General features: G+C 47.0%; 1 protein-coding gene across 2 annotated transcripts in view; it reads right to left on the minus strand.

The window, feature by feature from the left end:
- The window catches only part of TMEM255A (transmembrane protein 255A), a 47,909-nt gene that overhangs the window by 7,806 nt on the left and 23,941 nt on the right, over nucleotides 1-16,162 (minus strand). The window contains exons 6-9 of one of the 2 annotated variants that reach the window (XM_082446839.1): nucleotides 15,246-15,317; nucleotides 14,749-14,837; nucleotides 7,598-7,760; nucleotides 1,177-1,320 (exon numbers count right to left, since the gene is read on the minus strand). In XM_082446839.1, the coding sequence (XP_082302965.1) occupies nucleotides 1,177-1,320; nucleotides 7,598-7,760; nucleotides 14,749-14,837; nucleotides 15,246-15,317 (468 nt within the window). The remainder of the gene's footprint in view (nucleotides 1-1,176; nucleotides 1,321-7,597; nucleotides 7,761-14,748; nucleotides 14,838-15,245; nucleotides 15,318-16,162) is intronic. The other variant, XM_082446840.1, reaches the window with a different exon arrangement.

Here is a 16,162-nt window from a genome sequence, read left to right on the forward strand (position 1 = left end):
AGTAGGCTTTAAAACAAGTTCTAACATCTTTTCCCAAGCTTTAATGGATGCCTCCTTGTGCTGGTGCTGTATTTTATGACAGCAAACAAATCCATCTTCACACTATAGATACGTATTCCTATTGCCATATAGAGTCCTAGACCTCCCCGTACAGTATGTAAACCAAACCAAAGTACACTTTATTCAACTAAATAGGGGGGTTTTCAGTTTCAATTATTTTGTTAATCTGAAGTGGAAATTAGGTTGCCCAAGGGCTCTGTTTTTCTAAACTGGCTGGTTAATTGGAACCACCCCCAAACAGTCATGCTTTTATGTCCCCTTGGAGCATTCAGGGCTCTTGGTCAATAGAAGTAAATTCATTATGAGCTTCCCTCCTTTCAAAGGCATTTCCTTGGTCCCCAAACTTTGAATTAACCAGATTCGAGTGTAATCCCATCCTTCTGTGGTCCAGGGTTTAGGGTCACTGTAAATGCCTAAAAGACTGTTCCGTTTGTTTTCCTGAAGTGTCTAGTTCAGTGCTCTGCATACAATGAATTCCTTTTAATTATGTGCCTTTTGGGTTCTGTTCTTCTGTGCTTAGTCTTAGCTCAAAAGGAAAATGGTAAAGGGCAAATTTGGTAACACTTATTTCTGACCCACGTGATAACAAGGCAAAAAAGGGGAGGAGGGTGTATAAAAAATATTTTCTCTGTAGAGTCCCAGTTAGGAAGTCTGGAGGAAAAGAAGGGACTTCTTCCTCATTACAGATTTGATTCAAACCCTTGTGTGGCTCAGAATGCCCTTGTGCTAAGGAGCAGGACTAGGCAGGCCTCTCCCGGTGGCAGAGAAATGGAAAAGGCCCCTGTTGGACAGGGGTCCGTGGTGACATACTCATGAGTACCTCGGTGTAGGTCAAGGCAACTTGGGACACCTGGATCCTATCTCCTCTCCCCTTTTCTTCCCTCATTCTGTTTCTTCTCCTCTTGTGTCTTTCCCACCCTCCCCATCTCTCCCATCATTGCCTGCCTATGCAGTCCTTAAGCTTAGTCACTGGTACCCACAGGCTGCTAAAGGCCCTCAGGGATAGAGAGCCTGGCTACGTCATATATATTAGGAAGGGTCCATAATTAGGGAGAGAACGAGACAGCATGAGCGAGAGCAAGGGTAATGGAGAGTTCTTTTTCTCTCAAAACATACCTGAAAGTCATAAGCAGAATAAGGTGGCAGGTGAGGAGGGCTATGGTAGTAGGTATTATAGGATGCCACTTGAGGACGAGCGTAGTAAGAAACAGTTGGATGGGCATTTTCAACAGAACAGTTCAGTGCTGGGAGAGTTGGGTTCTGCAGAAAAACATAAATTAGAAACAACATAAACGTTCATCACTAGGAGAATGGTTAAATAAACCATGTACATTTGTACTACAGAATACTATGGAGCTATTGATAAACAATGATGTGCACCTATATTTAGTGACAGGGAAGTTGTCCAGGATATATTGTTAAATTAAAAAAACAAAAACAAGCCATTGGCAAAACCATGGAGACAATAAAAAGATTAGTGGTTGCCAGGGGTTGGGGCTGGGGAGAGGGATGAATAGGCAGAGCCCAGAGTACTTTTAGGACAGTGAAAATACTGTTTGCCACCATAATGATGGATACATGTCATTATACATTTGTCCAAACCCATAGAATTACAACAGCAAGAGTGAACCCTGGGGCTTCCCTGGTGGCATAGTGGTTAAGAATCTGCCTGTCAATGCAGGGGACACGGGTTCGAGCCCTGGTCCGGGAAGATCCTGCATGCCGCGGAGCAACTAAGCCCGTCCGCCACAACTGCTGAGTCTGCGCTCTAGAGCATGCGAGCCACAACTACTGAGCCTGCGTGCCTAGAGCCCGTGCTCCACAACAAGAGAAGCCACTGCAATGAGAAGCCCGTGCACCACAACGAAGAGTAGCCCCCACTCGCTGCAACTAGAAAAAGCCTGCGCGCAGCAACAAAGACCCAACACAGCCAAAAATAAATAAATAAATAAATTTATTAAAAAAAAAAAAAAGAGCAGGGCTTCCCTGTGGCGTAGTGGTTGAGAATCTGCCTGCCAGTGCAGGGGACACGGGTTCGAGCCCTGGTCTGGGAAGATCCCACATGCCGAGGAGCAACTAAGCCCGTGTGCCACAACTACTGAGCCTGCGCGTCTGGAGCCTGTGCTCCGCAACAAGAGAGGCCGCGATAGTGAGAGGCCCGCGCACTGCGATGAAGAGTGGCCCCCACTTGCCGCAACTAGAGAAAGCCCTCGCACAGAAACGAAGACCCAGCACAGCCATAAATAAATAAATAATTTAAAAAAAAAAGTGAACCCTAAGGTAGACTATGAACTTTGGGTGATTCTGATGTGGTGATATAGCTTCATCCTTGGTAACAAATGCACCCCTCTGGTGGGGGCTGTGGGTAATGGGGGAGGCCGCGCACGTGTGGGGAAGGGGTACGTGGGAAATCTATCTTCCTCTCAATTTTGCTGTGAACCTAAAACTGCTCTAAAAAAATAAAATCTTTTTAAAAAGCCACCATGTTACATTAATGTAGCATAATCCCAGTTTATGTAAAAAATAAAGACTCAAACAATTATACACATATGTGTGTTTGTCAATGAAATTAATCTGGAAAGATTCACAACAGACTGTTAACTATGGTTATCTCTGGGGAGGGCAGCGGTACTAGGAAGTGAATGGGGACTCTTCACTTTCAATTATATAGCCAAGGCTTTCACAACTAATATGTATTACTTGTGTCATTTCCCCGCAACTTATTATTTTGAAAAATTCAAACCTATAAAAAAGTTGAAATCATTTGTATGATTTTCAAAAGCAAAAAAGAAAAAGAAGAAATTGAGACCCCAAATACAAAATGTCAAACGGACAAGGCTATTGCTATTGCTGTGACAGAAATGTGATCGATCACAAAGGGTTTGTAAAAGTTGTAAGGATTCTTGCATATTCCACCCTCACTTTTTGGGAAAACAAAGCAATGCAGAAAGAATTTAATACCATTTTTATAACATGGTGACGTGTGTAGCCCTTCAAGGGTTAAAGCTAATCTTATCCAGGATGGGGTTGCAGATTTCAACAAGGCCAAAACACTGCTCAAGGAAGCCACCACCGCTCATTAGTTCCCAAGCAGGACTGTGCTCTGTACCTTATGAGTGCCACATGGGTCAAGGTGTGCGTAAATGTTCTTTCCATCATCCATGTCATTGACACCCCCTCCATTCATGTGGATAATCAACAGCTGTCTGTAAAATCAATGTGTCTTGTTTCTGGTACGTATCTACTTGGCATTAACGGAGAGCAGAAGCTTCCTCTCAAGTGATGAAAATGTGTGGGCAGGCTTTGGCAATGTCACAGGCAACCATGGTGGGATGTTGGCAGAGGAAACTCCCTTATAGCAAGTTTCAACACAGTCTGTTGCTCTCTTCCTTGGAGTGGGTTACTGTTTACATCTCTAGGAGGTTTGAAGAGCTACAAGCCTCAGTCATTATGATGCTGCTCACAGACAACCAGAGAAATGTTTCTCAGCCTCTCTCTTGTGTGGGAGAGAACTTAGATCTTGACCATTCCAAGGGCTGGCTCGCATTACAGAAGAGTGCTCAGAAATGCCCTTACCTGTCCACAAGGATTCCAAAAAGAAATGTCATCCCTGAGGAAGTCCCAGAAACCATGTTCCGTTGGCCTTGTGTCAGTTAAAAACACACCCTCCAGCTCTTGCAAAACGAAACCAGTTCTTCTATGCAAATAAACTAAGCCTAACCATAGAGAAGCAATCATGCAATGTAAACTCTATCTAGAAAAGGTTTTGTGTGTGCAGCGAGGCTGGGGGTCCAGGACAATCTTTGAAAGGAAGTTGACTATTATAGAGAAAGAAACACAGGAGGAAGATTAAATAAGCACAAGAAAGCCACAGAAGAGAAGTGTAGAGGACGTAGAGAAAATGGACAGGGCACCAAGAGAGGTTGAGGGAGTGAAGGGGGGTGAAGTCAGGAGTCAGGCAGGGAAGAAGCAAAAGGGATGGCCCCAAATAATGGTCTGCTTATGGTTGTTGTTTTTTTTAATATTTATTTATTTTGGCTGCTCCTGGTCTTAGTTGCGGCATGCAGGATCCTTTGTTGCGGCATGCAGGATCTTTACTTGTGGCAAGTGGGCTTCTTAGTTGCAGCATGCATGTGGGATCTAGTTCCCTGACCAGGGATCGAACCCAGGCCCTCTGTATTGGGAGCATGGAGTCTTACCCACTAGACCACCAGGGAAGTCCCATGGTCGGTTATGTTTTAAATCAGTAATTCTGATTTTCCAATAAATCTGGGCTCCATCTCTACTTGTGTGTGCATATAGGAGTGTGTGTATTTCTGTACCAATAATTCTGGGGCTTAAGTTATGAGACCCCCATTTTTGACCAGTAGCATTCTGAGCTCCAGTGAAACAAACAGTTACTAGGTAGCACGGGAAATGGTCAAAGCCGTCTCTCCTGGACAACACTGAGTCTCTTCTGAGACAACAATTGTGGACTTTGGAAAGAAGGCCGCTTTGACTTCTCCCCACTTTACTCTAAACCAGAGACACCAAGTAGGAGAAAATGGCAAGATATCATCACCTTTTAAAGATTCACCTCAAATTCTTATATCTTTGGGCAGCAAACACTTTGGTCATCAAACATTTGTTCAACACCCTTTTCACCAAGCCCCCCTGGTCAGGGAAAGAAGACGTGTTTTTTCCTTTCAGGTTCCCACAACTCTGGAAACGATGCTCTGAGCTGATCTCTTTGAAGGCTGCCAGCTCACAGCTATTGGCTCCTGGCCTCACTCCTCAGGAATGCCTTTCATCAGCCAGCACCCCTGGGCCTCCCTGCAGCCCCCAAGGCATCCTACTCAAGGCGGAGGCACGCCAAGAGTCACCAAGCACATCTGGACCCGGGCCGAGGATTTTATGTAGGCCTACCTGGTTGATGCTCCAGGATTTTCCACACCATGTGCCTCATTTTAATAAAGTGATGGAAACAATGGTTCCTCCTTGGTGCCCCCGTCTTATAACCCCCACTTGTTCTCTCTCGTCACGAATCAAATCTTCTGCCCCTGCTCTTTGCCTTCATCTTTCGTTTTCCCCACTGGCCCTTGATTGGGTTCCCAGGCCTGGCATTTGATGACGCTCAGGTCTTCCCTCGCCCTCCTCCTTTCCTCTCAGAGAAGCTCCCAACAGTTGGAAACAACTTGCTTTTAATTTTTTTAATGAAAGCAACTAAACAAAGGAGGTCATGTCTGTTAAAACACTTGTAGAACCAGAAAGGGCCAGCCGAATGCTCGTTAGGGGCAGCTGGGATGAAGCAGAAGGAGCAAAGGCTCTGGCATCTAACACACCTGGGCTCCACTCCCAGCTCTGCTATTTAGCCCTGGGCAGGTAACTTGACCTCTGTTGGCCTGTTTCCTCATCTGTTAATGGGGGGAGTAATATTTACTTCACGAGGTACTAGTGGTGGTGAGAAGCGGAGAAAGAAATTGTACAAAAGCCCTTTACGGAGAGTAAAGGGGCCATTACTGGCACCTCTCAGGACAGACTGTCAACAAGCCCCTATTCCCCTAGAGATCAAGGTCACAGTGAAATTAACAGTGCAGACTGTACACCTGAAACTAATATGCTATTGTAAGTCAACTATACTTCAACAATTAAAAAGAGTTCAGAAATAAACCTAAACATCAATGGTCAACTGAGTTTTGACAAGGGTCCTTGCAGGAGCCCCACAGAGCCTACCAAGTGGCCGCCAGCCACTCCATTTGTACATCAGGGCGCTCGGCTGTCCATGTCCGAAAGCTCGAGGGATAATTCAGAGAAGCCTTAACACTCATCCTGATGTCCCATCTCAACTCGCCAGCCCCAACCAGAAGCTTCTCTTCCAGCCAGAGCGGCTCAGATTCTACACAAGGCCTCTGCTTTCACCTGCCCCCTGGGGAAAGTCTCCAAGAACAAAGGGCATTCTTTTCTCCAAAGAAGCTCCAACCCAGAAACAGCTTTTCTGAAGCTTTCTCACCCCAATGCTCCGTCAGGCCCGAACTTACAGGACAGCCTTCTCCCTCCAAGGGGCCCCCCCTACCTTGATGCTTCCCCCCCGAGCTTGGGCTTTCCCGGGCGGGAGGAGGGGCCCGGGAATGAGAAATGCGTGTGTGAGAGAGGGAGGGGGGAAAAAAGAGAAGGACAGTCGGGCTGGGCAGCAGGGTCACCAGCAGGAACACTCAATACTTCCAGTTAGCCCAGTTCTACTGGGGACTTGTTGCCCAAAACTGCAGAGTTTTTTCTCTTCCCTGGTCCCACCGCACCTTTCACTTTCCATTACTCATCCTTTTGACGGTCCAGGGCCAAACTACAGGCTGCCTTTCAGCTTCCTGTTCCTCAGTGACTCCCCAAATGGGACAGAAACAGCCAAAGGCCTAGGGGTTATCTGCCTCATTTCTGGGGTCAAAGGAAAACCCTTTTTAGGCACAAAATAATTCCCTAGACATGGGTGGGACATTTCTTTAAAGCAGCCATACTCAACCATGGCCACAGTTGGAGTCACCTGGGGGGCTTTTAAAAAAGTATTGACGCCTGGGCTTCAATTTAGACCAATCAAATTGGCATCTCTGGAGGAGCAGTCCGGGCAGCCGGATTTTTTAGAGCACCTCAGGTGATTCCATTCTAATCTGAAGCCAGGTTGAGAACCATAGCTCTAAAGCTATTATTATCTCCATAATTAGGGATCAAGGTTTATTACATAAGCAAATAAATGCTTTGAAATGCTTTAAAAGCAAAAGAAGGAAGGACCCCACTATTATGGAGCACCTACTGGGCGCTGAGTCCTGGGGTGCCTTTGCAGACATACACACGAATATGGAAAAGAGTTGAAAGGGAGCACAGGAGATGCAGGGAGACTGAGAGTGAGGTTAAGGTTGAGGACAAGACCTGACCAGCAGTTTAGCCTAGGGCTGGGCCTTCACATGCAGAAAGAGTCCTGAGGCTCTTTCTGGAGAAACTCCAGGAGGAAATTCCTGGGGAGAGGGAGACGAGCAGTACTCTTACCTGTAGCTAAAAACATCTTTGCTTCCAGCTCTCCCAAAGTCTGTTAATAGAAATACCACCCAAAAAGGTTTCTACTAAAAGTGTGTGTGTGTGGAGGGAGTGGGGGGCAGTAATTAAGGCTATGTTTACATAGCTAGCATGAACCCCACCCACCCCCAGAATGTGCCTCAAAAACACAGGCAACTCATGTTAACAAGAAATGTCTGCAGGCTGATGGCATCACCTGGCTCCTTCGACTTGAGATGTTTGAAACCAGCTACATTTTTTTTTTTGGCCCCACTGCATGGCATGTGGGACCTTAGTTCCCCGACCAGGGATCGAACCCGCGCCCCCTGCAGTGGAAACACGGAGTCCTAACCACTGGACCGCCAGGGAAGTCCCAAAGGCAGCTACATTCTTGAACCAACGGTTTCTGTTCCTCCCTTCAAAGCGTGGGTCCCCATTGCCGCCAACCGCCTAGCCTTGCCCCAGCCCTGACAGGAGGAGGGGCCTCTGTGGGATGGGAAGTCACTTCCTTCCTTACCATGTCCTTAAAGCCCCCCAGGACAGCGGCAGTGATGATGCCCAGGAAGAGGCCGACGATGTTGAGGATGGTGGCGGACCAGAGCAGGTGGTAGAGGTGGATGATATCCTGGCAGCTGCTGACGTCAATGTACTCGTAGTAGCCACCGGTGATCTCCACCCGGCTGGACGGGGAGAAGCACATCCAGTCAGTCTCCAGGGGGCAGGCTGTCCCTCTAGGGCTTTGGCTACCATGCGGCTCAGTGAAAAGACAGGTGGGCAGGTGGGGAGCTATCGTAAGGGACATTGTAGCCAACAGTGCACTCGGGGAGCAAGATACGATAATCAAAGTGTGATTACCGTTTATCCCCAAAAACCCTCCTACCTGCCAGAGAAACACTTGTTACCATCAGCTAACGCTAATCCTAGATGGCAATTATTGACACCTGCTATGTGCCCAGCACGGGGCTAAGCATTTTACAGACGTGAATTCATTACATCTGTGCTAATATGGCGGCTTCTAGTTAACAGGTGACTATTAAAATTAAGTAAAAAATTCAGTTCTTCAGTCTCACCAGGCACATGTTAAGTGCTCAGCAGCCACACGTTTAAGGGCCACACTAGTGGCTGGTTACTGTACTGGACAGAGCAGATTACAGCATTTCCATCATTGCAGAAAGTTCTATTAGGCTGTGCTGCAAATCCTTACAATATTGTATGAGGTAAGTACTACCACCATTCCCGTTTCACAGATGAAGAAACTGAAGCACAGAGAGGTTAGGAATTTCCTCAAGTCGTAAGCGGTAGAGCTGGGATCTGAATTCAGGCTTCGAAGATTTCAGTGTTTCCTCTCTCAAAACAAAACAAAACACCAACAAACGAAAAACAACATCCCAATAAAGTACTAAAGCTGAGTTCCTGCACAAAATCTGAATATCACCTCCTCAGAGAGGCCTTCCCTGACCACTCTGTCCAAAGACATCCCCACCCCCACCCAGCCTGGTCACTCTCTAGCCCACTACTTGCCATGAACTGAATTGTGTTCCCTTCCAAAATTCATATATTGAAGCCCTAACTCCCAAGGTGACTGTATTTGGAGAAGGGCTCTTAGGAGGTAATTAAGGTTAGATGAGATCATAAGGGTGGGGCCCTAATCTGATAGGATTGGTGGCTTTACAAAAAGAGGAAGAGAGAACTCTCCACACGCATGCACACACTGAGGAAAGACCACATGAGGACACAACAAGAAGGTGGCCATCAGCAAGCCAGAAAGAGAGCCCTCACCAGAACCTGACAATGCTGGTGCCTGATCTCAGACTTCCAGCCTCCAGAATTATGAGAAAATAAAGATTTGTTGTTTAAGCCAACCAGTCTATGGTATTTTGTTATGGCAGCCCAAGCTAATTTCCCTTCCCTAAATCCTCTGCAGCACTTACTCCTTACTAATGTGTGTGCTTCATTACTGTCTGTCTCCCTAACTTGAATGTGAGCTCCATGAGGTTAGGGACTTGGCTTGTTTTGTTCACTGCTGTGCTAGACACATAGTTGGTGCTACATGAATACTGGTTAAATTAATTAAATGGAAGCTCCTGTCTTCCTGGATGTTGCAAACTAGTTTACAACTTGGCCACTGGAATCAATAATGAATCTTAAACACTGTGATTCTTACAATTAAACTTAGAACCAAACCCCCTGGCATCAGGATAGTTATGTGTGACTCCCCTGCTATAAGAATACAGAAAATGAAAAAGAAAAAAAAATTAAATGTTAACCTCCAAAATGAATTAGGGAGAGATTATTCACAGAAGACTTTTAAACTTTACAGATGAATTATCTTAGAATTCTTTAAAACCAGTGCTTCTTTAAGGAATTGAAATCAGTGTGGTTACAGGACAGCCTGCGTCAAAATCTGTTTGTGTGTCTATGTGCCTGCCTGTGTCAGTGTGTTAGTTGTGTGTGCCTGTGGGAGTCTCTGTGTCTGTGTGTGTGTGCATGCATCTTTGAGAAAGAGATGGTTAAACATGCAGATTCTGAGGCCCAGCCACAGTCCTACTAAATCTGGCAGAATCTCTTGGGGTGAGGCTCTGGAATCTGTGTTAACGAGCTCATTGATATTTGAGACCCGCTGTTTTAAATAGTAAGCTTTCATAGTGGAATTTTAACAGTGTGTCAATTCATCAGAATTTGAGCTGGATTTCAGGTTTTTCAGGAACATAGCTGGACACCACCTGGAAGCATACATTGAGTGTCTCCTATTAGCTGGCATGGTACTCGAGCCTGGGGATGGGGCAGGGAGGACACACAGATTACTTACTGCTCAAAAAGGCACCGCTGTACAAGGACTCACCCCTGAAAAAGGCAGGCCTGTGTATAAGGGCGAGTGTGGGGTTGTAGGGGTGCGGGGGAGGCTTGAGAATCAGCTTCTGACTTCTCCCCAGGTATCTTTGCTTATGTCCTAAAACACCGAGGGTGGGCTGGTAGCACATACAGATGGGTGGTACAGCAGAGCAGACTCTGGAATCAGACTGCATTTGAACCCTGGCTCTGTCATTTATTTGCTGTCTGACCTTGAGCAACTTTCTTAACTTCTCTGAGCCTGGGGGATTTCAGGAGCAAATGCACGGAAGCAGTACTCTAGCACATTGTAAGGGCCCCCCCCAAAACATGTAGCTGTGTTTTTTCCCTTTTAAGAGCCAGCCTCTGGCAAAATGATTCAAACCTTTGAATCGTGTTCTTAAAGGCAGTGACGCTTAAAAAGCACAGACCACAGCATGGAGCTAGGTTAGTAGTTCATTTAAAAGTATTCACTAATTGTAGAGAATGTATGTTTGGTTTCAGTTTGAGCGGGTTCAGCAGCTACTAAAATGTTTTTTTACTGAACCATGAAGCAAAAGAACATTAATACTAGATCTGGTTCAGGGTTTAGCGAATTAATGTGGTTTGTTTCTGTTTGAGATTCACGATTCCATTTGGTTCAGTCTCTGGGCAGAGCTTCGTCTGATATTCCATCTTTTGGATTCTCACTGCTCCCACCCTCAAGCCTCCGTGACTGCAGGGCCCTCCTGCCAGACCCCATCACTGCCTGGTTCAGCTTCCTAACACATTTGTAAAACTAAGTCATTCATTTAATCAAAACCCTTCCCTGGCTACCCATTACCTTCAGGAAAAAGTATCCCAATTCCTCAGTCTGCCATAATCCAACTCCAAAGTGGAATCCACATTCCAGCCAGGCTGGAATCCTCAGAAGCACCAAACTGGCCATGCTGGGTACTTATTCCAGACCTTTGCTCAGATTTCTCCCCCTGCGTGGGAGGTACTGCCTTCTGTTCTCTGCCTGTCCTGATCTCTCCCGCTGCACAAAGCTTCAACACACACGTCTCATTCTTCAAGGACTCCAGTGCCCATTCATTAGCTTTGTACCTGGACTCCCACAGCCTCAGTCTGTTCTCCTTAGTTTGGCACGTTGCATATGTCAATAATTCAGCTATTCATTTCATCTGATATTTACTGAGAGCCTACCCAGTGCTGAGTACCATGCCGGGTGCTAAAGCTACAACCAAGGCCAAGGTGGACACGATGGCTCCGTCTAAATTCTAACCTCTGGAGGGCAAGGTCATCTCTTACACTTCTTTTGTGTCTCCCTCACTGCCTCCTAGCTGGGTGGTAGAAACGTTATGAGTCATCAATAGATACTTGGTGAATGAGTAACTGAGTTCAAAGATGGATCATTGCACTGATCATAAGATTGATTACCCAGTGCGGGCTTTTACCCCCTTGCTCCCAACTTGCTGGGTGTGCCTGGAGAAATAGATAACCTCTCTGTGTTTCAGTCCACATTCAACAGAGTAGGAGGCAACAGATCTTGGATAAAGCCAAAGGGCACCTTTCTGCTCTTCGATAAGGGCCTGGAACTATTCACCAACTCTTGGTGGGCAGGCAGCGGCTATGGGCAGCCTCTGTGCATCTTTCTCTCACTGCGTGTATTCTGTGTATCGGTCTAAACCCCCCTCCCCATAATCCCCCTGGTAAATTGAGTTCCTTAAGGGCAAAATGTTATTTTAAGGATATCTATTCTTCTAGAACAGTCCCTGGCACACAGTAGGAGCTCAATAAAAGTTTGGCAAAGGGAGGAATGGATGAAAGTGAGCTATCATCTTTCATTTTATTCATCACCAGCTGCAGCAGTTCACAAACCACCCCCATTTCCTTTCGCTTCCTTTAGGTTACACACCGAAAACCAGTGATATTGACTTGACCTCTCCAAAGCTGAGTGAAGGCTGAAAGGCAGCTGTTGCAGAGCTGTGTCCTAGAGAAACCACCTTCCTGCACAGGATGAAATGGAATCATCTATGTTTGGTATTAAAACCTCGCTGCCCCTGACGTCAAAGAAGGTCTGTGGCTTCGAGGGGACAGCAGAAACTCTGTTTCCGTAGCGCTATACAAATGACTGCCTGATGTTTTTGTTCCCACTTTTTTTTTTCTTGGCCTCCTTTCCAGGAAATGGACTAGAGGAGCTGGCAATTGATTAAAAATAGGCTTCGTGTGAGGAAAAAAAATACGCATTCGGCAAAATTAAAGTCTCCGAGCCTCAGAATGCTTGCAGCTAGCTATATTTAGGCCTGGAGATTAGGTCTCCTTCGAGCTGGCTGGAAAAAGTCTCGGGTCAAGGAAACTCTTTTCCTTCTATTGTAGGATCATCACCTCTTAAGTCTCGCGGCCTTGCTTTCTGACCGCATGGGACTGTTTCCTGATGAAAAGCTCAGTAAGTGGTTTTCTAGTGGCTTTGCCCTTGGAATCTCAACGCTACAGACCTGGGCAAGGCCTCGATCGCCGCCTGAGGCTGGTCCCCAGGCATCAGGTAGGTGAACAGCATTTCCAGCTCAAAGGTTGTTAGGGGCAGTGTCCCCATGAACCCTCTTAGTTGTCTGGTCCAATAGTTTATTTTCCTGGGGAAAAGGGTGTTCCTCTTTTTGATCCTTTTCAACACATGTCACTCCCTTGTCATCAGGTCTTTCATTCAAGCCCGGTCCTGTGCCGGGGCCTGAGGATACAGATAAGATGAAGTTGTGTTCTCTGCCTTTAGGGAGCCCAGAGTTTAGCAGAGCTCCTCATAGAATTCCTTTAGGGCCTTGAAGACGATCCTGGCATGACTTGCTTTAAGAAAGTCAGTTATTATGAAGTTCAGATTGACAGGAAGATAAATTGGGCCTGAGTCTCCACTTAAAAAAAAATTCACCTAAGGGCTCAGCTAAATGGAATTTAAAGTAGGATTTAGTTTATTCAGACCTTTTTCAGAAACATACCTAATTGTGGAGAGAAAGGTGTGCCCATAAGGAATCACTTCTCAGCCCTCTCAGCGGGCCTCCTCTCTCCTCCTGGGATCTCAGAACGGAAAGGGAAAGGAGAGGGGAGAGGAGAGCTAGCCAGAGGACAGGGTGTCAAAAGGAGGGGGGGGGGGAAACAGAGGGGAGGACTGAGCAGGGGGAGGGGGATGGACACGGGGAGGCAAGAGGAAAGATAGCAAACTAACCCCAATTCCCCTAGGACCTATTTTACATTCCTTTGATCATTTTTGGAAGGATGGGCTCAGGGAGTACAATTATAGCCAGCTCTCCATCACCGCTAAGGAGGGAAGTCCTTTACAAGTGTTAGTTATTATTACAACATGAATAATTGAATCTCCCAGATAATCCCCAAACCTCATTTGAGTCTTTAAGTTTCTCTTCCTCCACCGCCAAACCTTTTAACGAAATGAGACCGAAATGAGACCGGTGCTAGCAAAGAAAGTAAAAGGGCTGGCGTGAGTCCCCCCTTCTCCTCCCCCCGCCCCACTGCCTCTGGTCTGTCAGGTCTTTAATCCTCAAACCGGAGAAACTGGCCCCCCAAAACCATGAGTAGGGAGTGTGAGTGAGGAGGGGTGCACCCAGCTGACCCCTCTGGACCTAGCTCCATCCGGGCCCCTTCTGCCAACTCCTCCCTCCCTTCCGCCCTCCCCCTCCCCAGCACCCCTGCACTGAGAGCTGAAAGAAAATACGTGCATGGCAGGCACTGGCTGACAGACCCCGCGTACAGGGCCATTCACTTATGCTCTGCATCACCTGCTCACGCATTCCTGTCTATTCCACCTTCTAAATTGCTCTTAAAAGCACTCCTTGCTTTCCACCATCCCCAAACCAACTTAATCTAGGCTCTGTTCCCTTTGGCCTGGACTCTTGCAGTGGCCCCCTAGTAGCCTCCAGTCTCTAACCACTCAAATCCATCTTCCACGCTATACCCTTCAATGGCTCCCAGTTGCTCACAGGGTCAAGTCCAGAGGCATTCCTATGGCCAGTGAGCCCTCCGTGATCTGATCTGTGACCAGCGCTCTGCCCTCACCTCCCCCACAACTTCTGGGAAGACCCTGCCCACCTCCACCCCACTTGGGTTTGTTTCCTAACTCCCTCCTTATCCTTTAAGTCTCAGCTCCCACATCCCCTCCTCCTTGACACGCCCCCCCTCTTTGCCCCCAGCGACTCTGACTTCCAGTCATTTGCATAGAGAGGGTCTCCGGTACATCCCCAGATCCGCACCGCACTTCTCACACTAGACTGTAATCAATGGCTCACAGGTCGGTCATCCCTGCTAGTCTGCGAGTTTCTCCACAGGACTCTCTGTATTCCTGGCACCTAAATATGTCTTGAAAGAGAATAAATGATGTTTTAACAATTGAAGGGCAGAGTGCCAGAGTGGTTGTAGCAGAACTAGCACCAAAATCTAAGTTCTGTGAGGGCAAGGAATTTTGTTTTGTTTGCTGCTGAATCTCTAGCGTCTGGAACAGAGTCAGGCTATTTGTTGAACTTGGACTTAGACAGAACTGAGTATGAACCCAACCTCTACCATTTTCGAACTCTGTGTCACCTTGAACTACCTGTCTGTTTCCTCTGAGCCTCAGTCTTATCATCTGTAAAATGGGGATAATAATTCTACATACATCATAGGTAAGAATTAAATGAGATCAGATACTTGACAGCACCTAGCATGATGCCTGGCACAGAGAAGGCAAGTAATGCATGTCAGCTGAAATCCTTTGAAGACCAATGTCTTCTACTTCTCTGATCCCTACCGTGCGCCCTTCCCCGACCCTAGCCCTGCTCGTGCCCACTGTGGTCAAACCATCAGGGGCTCAGCACTCACTTGCCGCAGTTGTAGAGGTCACAGCAGAAGCAGGTGTTGCCCCGGATGCGAGGTGTGCAGAATCCACGGCTGAGGTGAGGGCAGTTCACCTGGGGACACACCACAGTGAGGAGGTGAGCTGGCACTGGATGGGAGGCGGGACCCTCTGGGATTGGCACTGTGAGTTAGTGACTGATGGAGACGGTAAGGATGGCTGTGAAATGAACACACCAATGCACGGGCAGGATGGGGCTGGGCAGGTGGCTGGCTGAACTCATGTGTGAGGCAAGTCACTGGGGAGCTGGGCTCACGTGCAGCCTCAGCCACAGCCCTCAGGGCCCCATCCCTGAAGGGTGGAGATGGAGAGGAGGAAGGACGGATGGAAGGACGGACAGAAGAACAAATGGATGGTAGGAAATGAGGATACAAGGGGCGGGAAATCAGGGTATGGGGAAAAGGGGACCAGATGGGAAGGAAGACAGAGGGGCCATCACATGCACTCTGAAGTACAATAGTACCTCTCGAGCTGCCTGGGTAAGGTTCCTCATAACCCTCGCGGAAGGAGAATTTTTGGTTGAGGAACTTATGACCTTATATAGGAAAAATAGGGTTAGGGGGACCAGGGTTACAAGTGAACCTATGGAAGTCATTATTAACATTTTTACAGTCACCAAGTTAACACAAGAATGCGAACACGATGAAATCCAGAGAACAGCAATGACATTTTACACATCTCGAGTTTGCAAAAAAGATGTAAAAATTAACTTCCATTTATCGTCTCTTATTTGTGAGAAATCTTCCAGGCTCTCCCCCGCCCCATATGGATGCAATGAAGTGCTTGTAAATTTGTTTCACTGTGTTATAGAGAATATTGGTGGTAAACACGCACTTTTTTCTATATTGGGTCCTTCATCCAAAAGCTCATGCCTTTCTGATAAGCTGTTGGCACACACATCTTTCTACTCTGTTCTAACCCGAGAATAGTTAGAAAAATGGTAAACTAGTGACTGGGTAAGGAAAATGGGGCAAGTGGATGGCACTGTTCACACCGTATGTTAAGGAAAACAGCTTCCCCTGAAGTTATGCAATGCAGTCACCATTTTATATCCACTTGCCACCTTTTTCTTTTTCTTCTTTTTTTTTTTAAGGCCTGTTTCTTTTTTTTGAAGTTTTTATAAAATTAATTAATTAATTAATTTACTTTTGGCTGTGTTGGGTCTTCGTTTCTGTGCGAGGGCTTTCTCTAGTTGCGGCAAGCGGGGGCCACTCTTCATCGCGGTGCGCGGGCCTCTCACTATCGTGGCCTCTCTTGTTGCGGAGCACAGGCGCCAGACGCGCAGGCTCAGTAGTTGTGGCTCACAGGCCTAGTTGCTCCGCGGCATGTGGGATATTCCCAGACCAGGGCTCGAACCCGTGTCCCCTGCATTGGCAGGCA

This window comes from Balaenoptera physalus (assembly GCF_965194825.1).
Source record: "Balaenoptera physalus genome assembly, chromosome: X".
Taxonomy (NCBI): domain Eukaryota; kingdom Metazoa; phylum Chordata; class Mammalia; order Artiodactyla; family Balaenopteridae; genus Balaenoptera; species Balaenoptera physalus.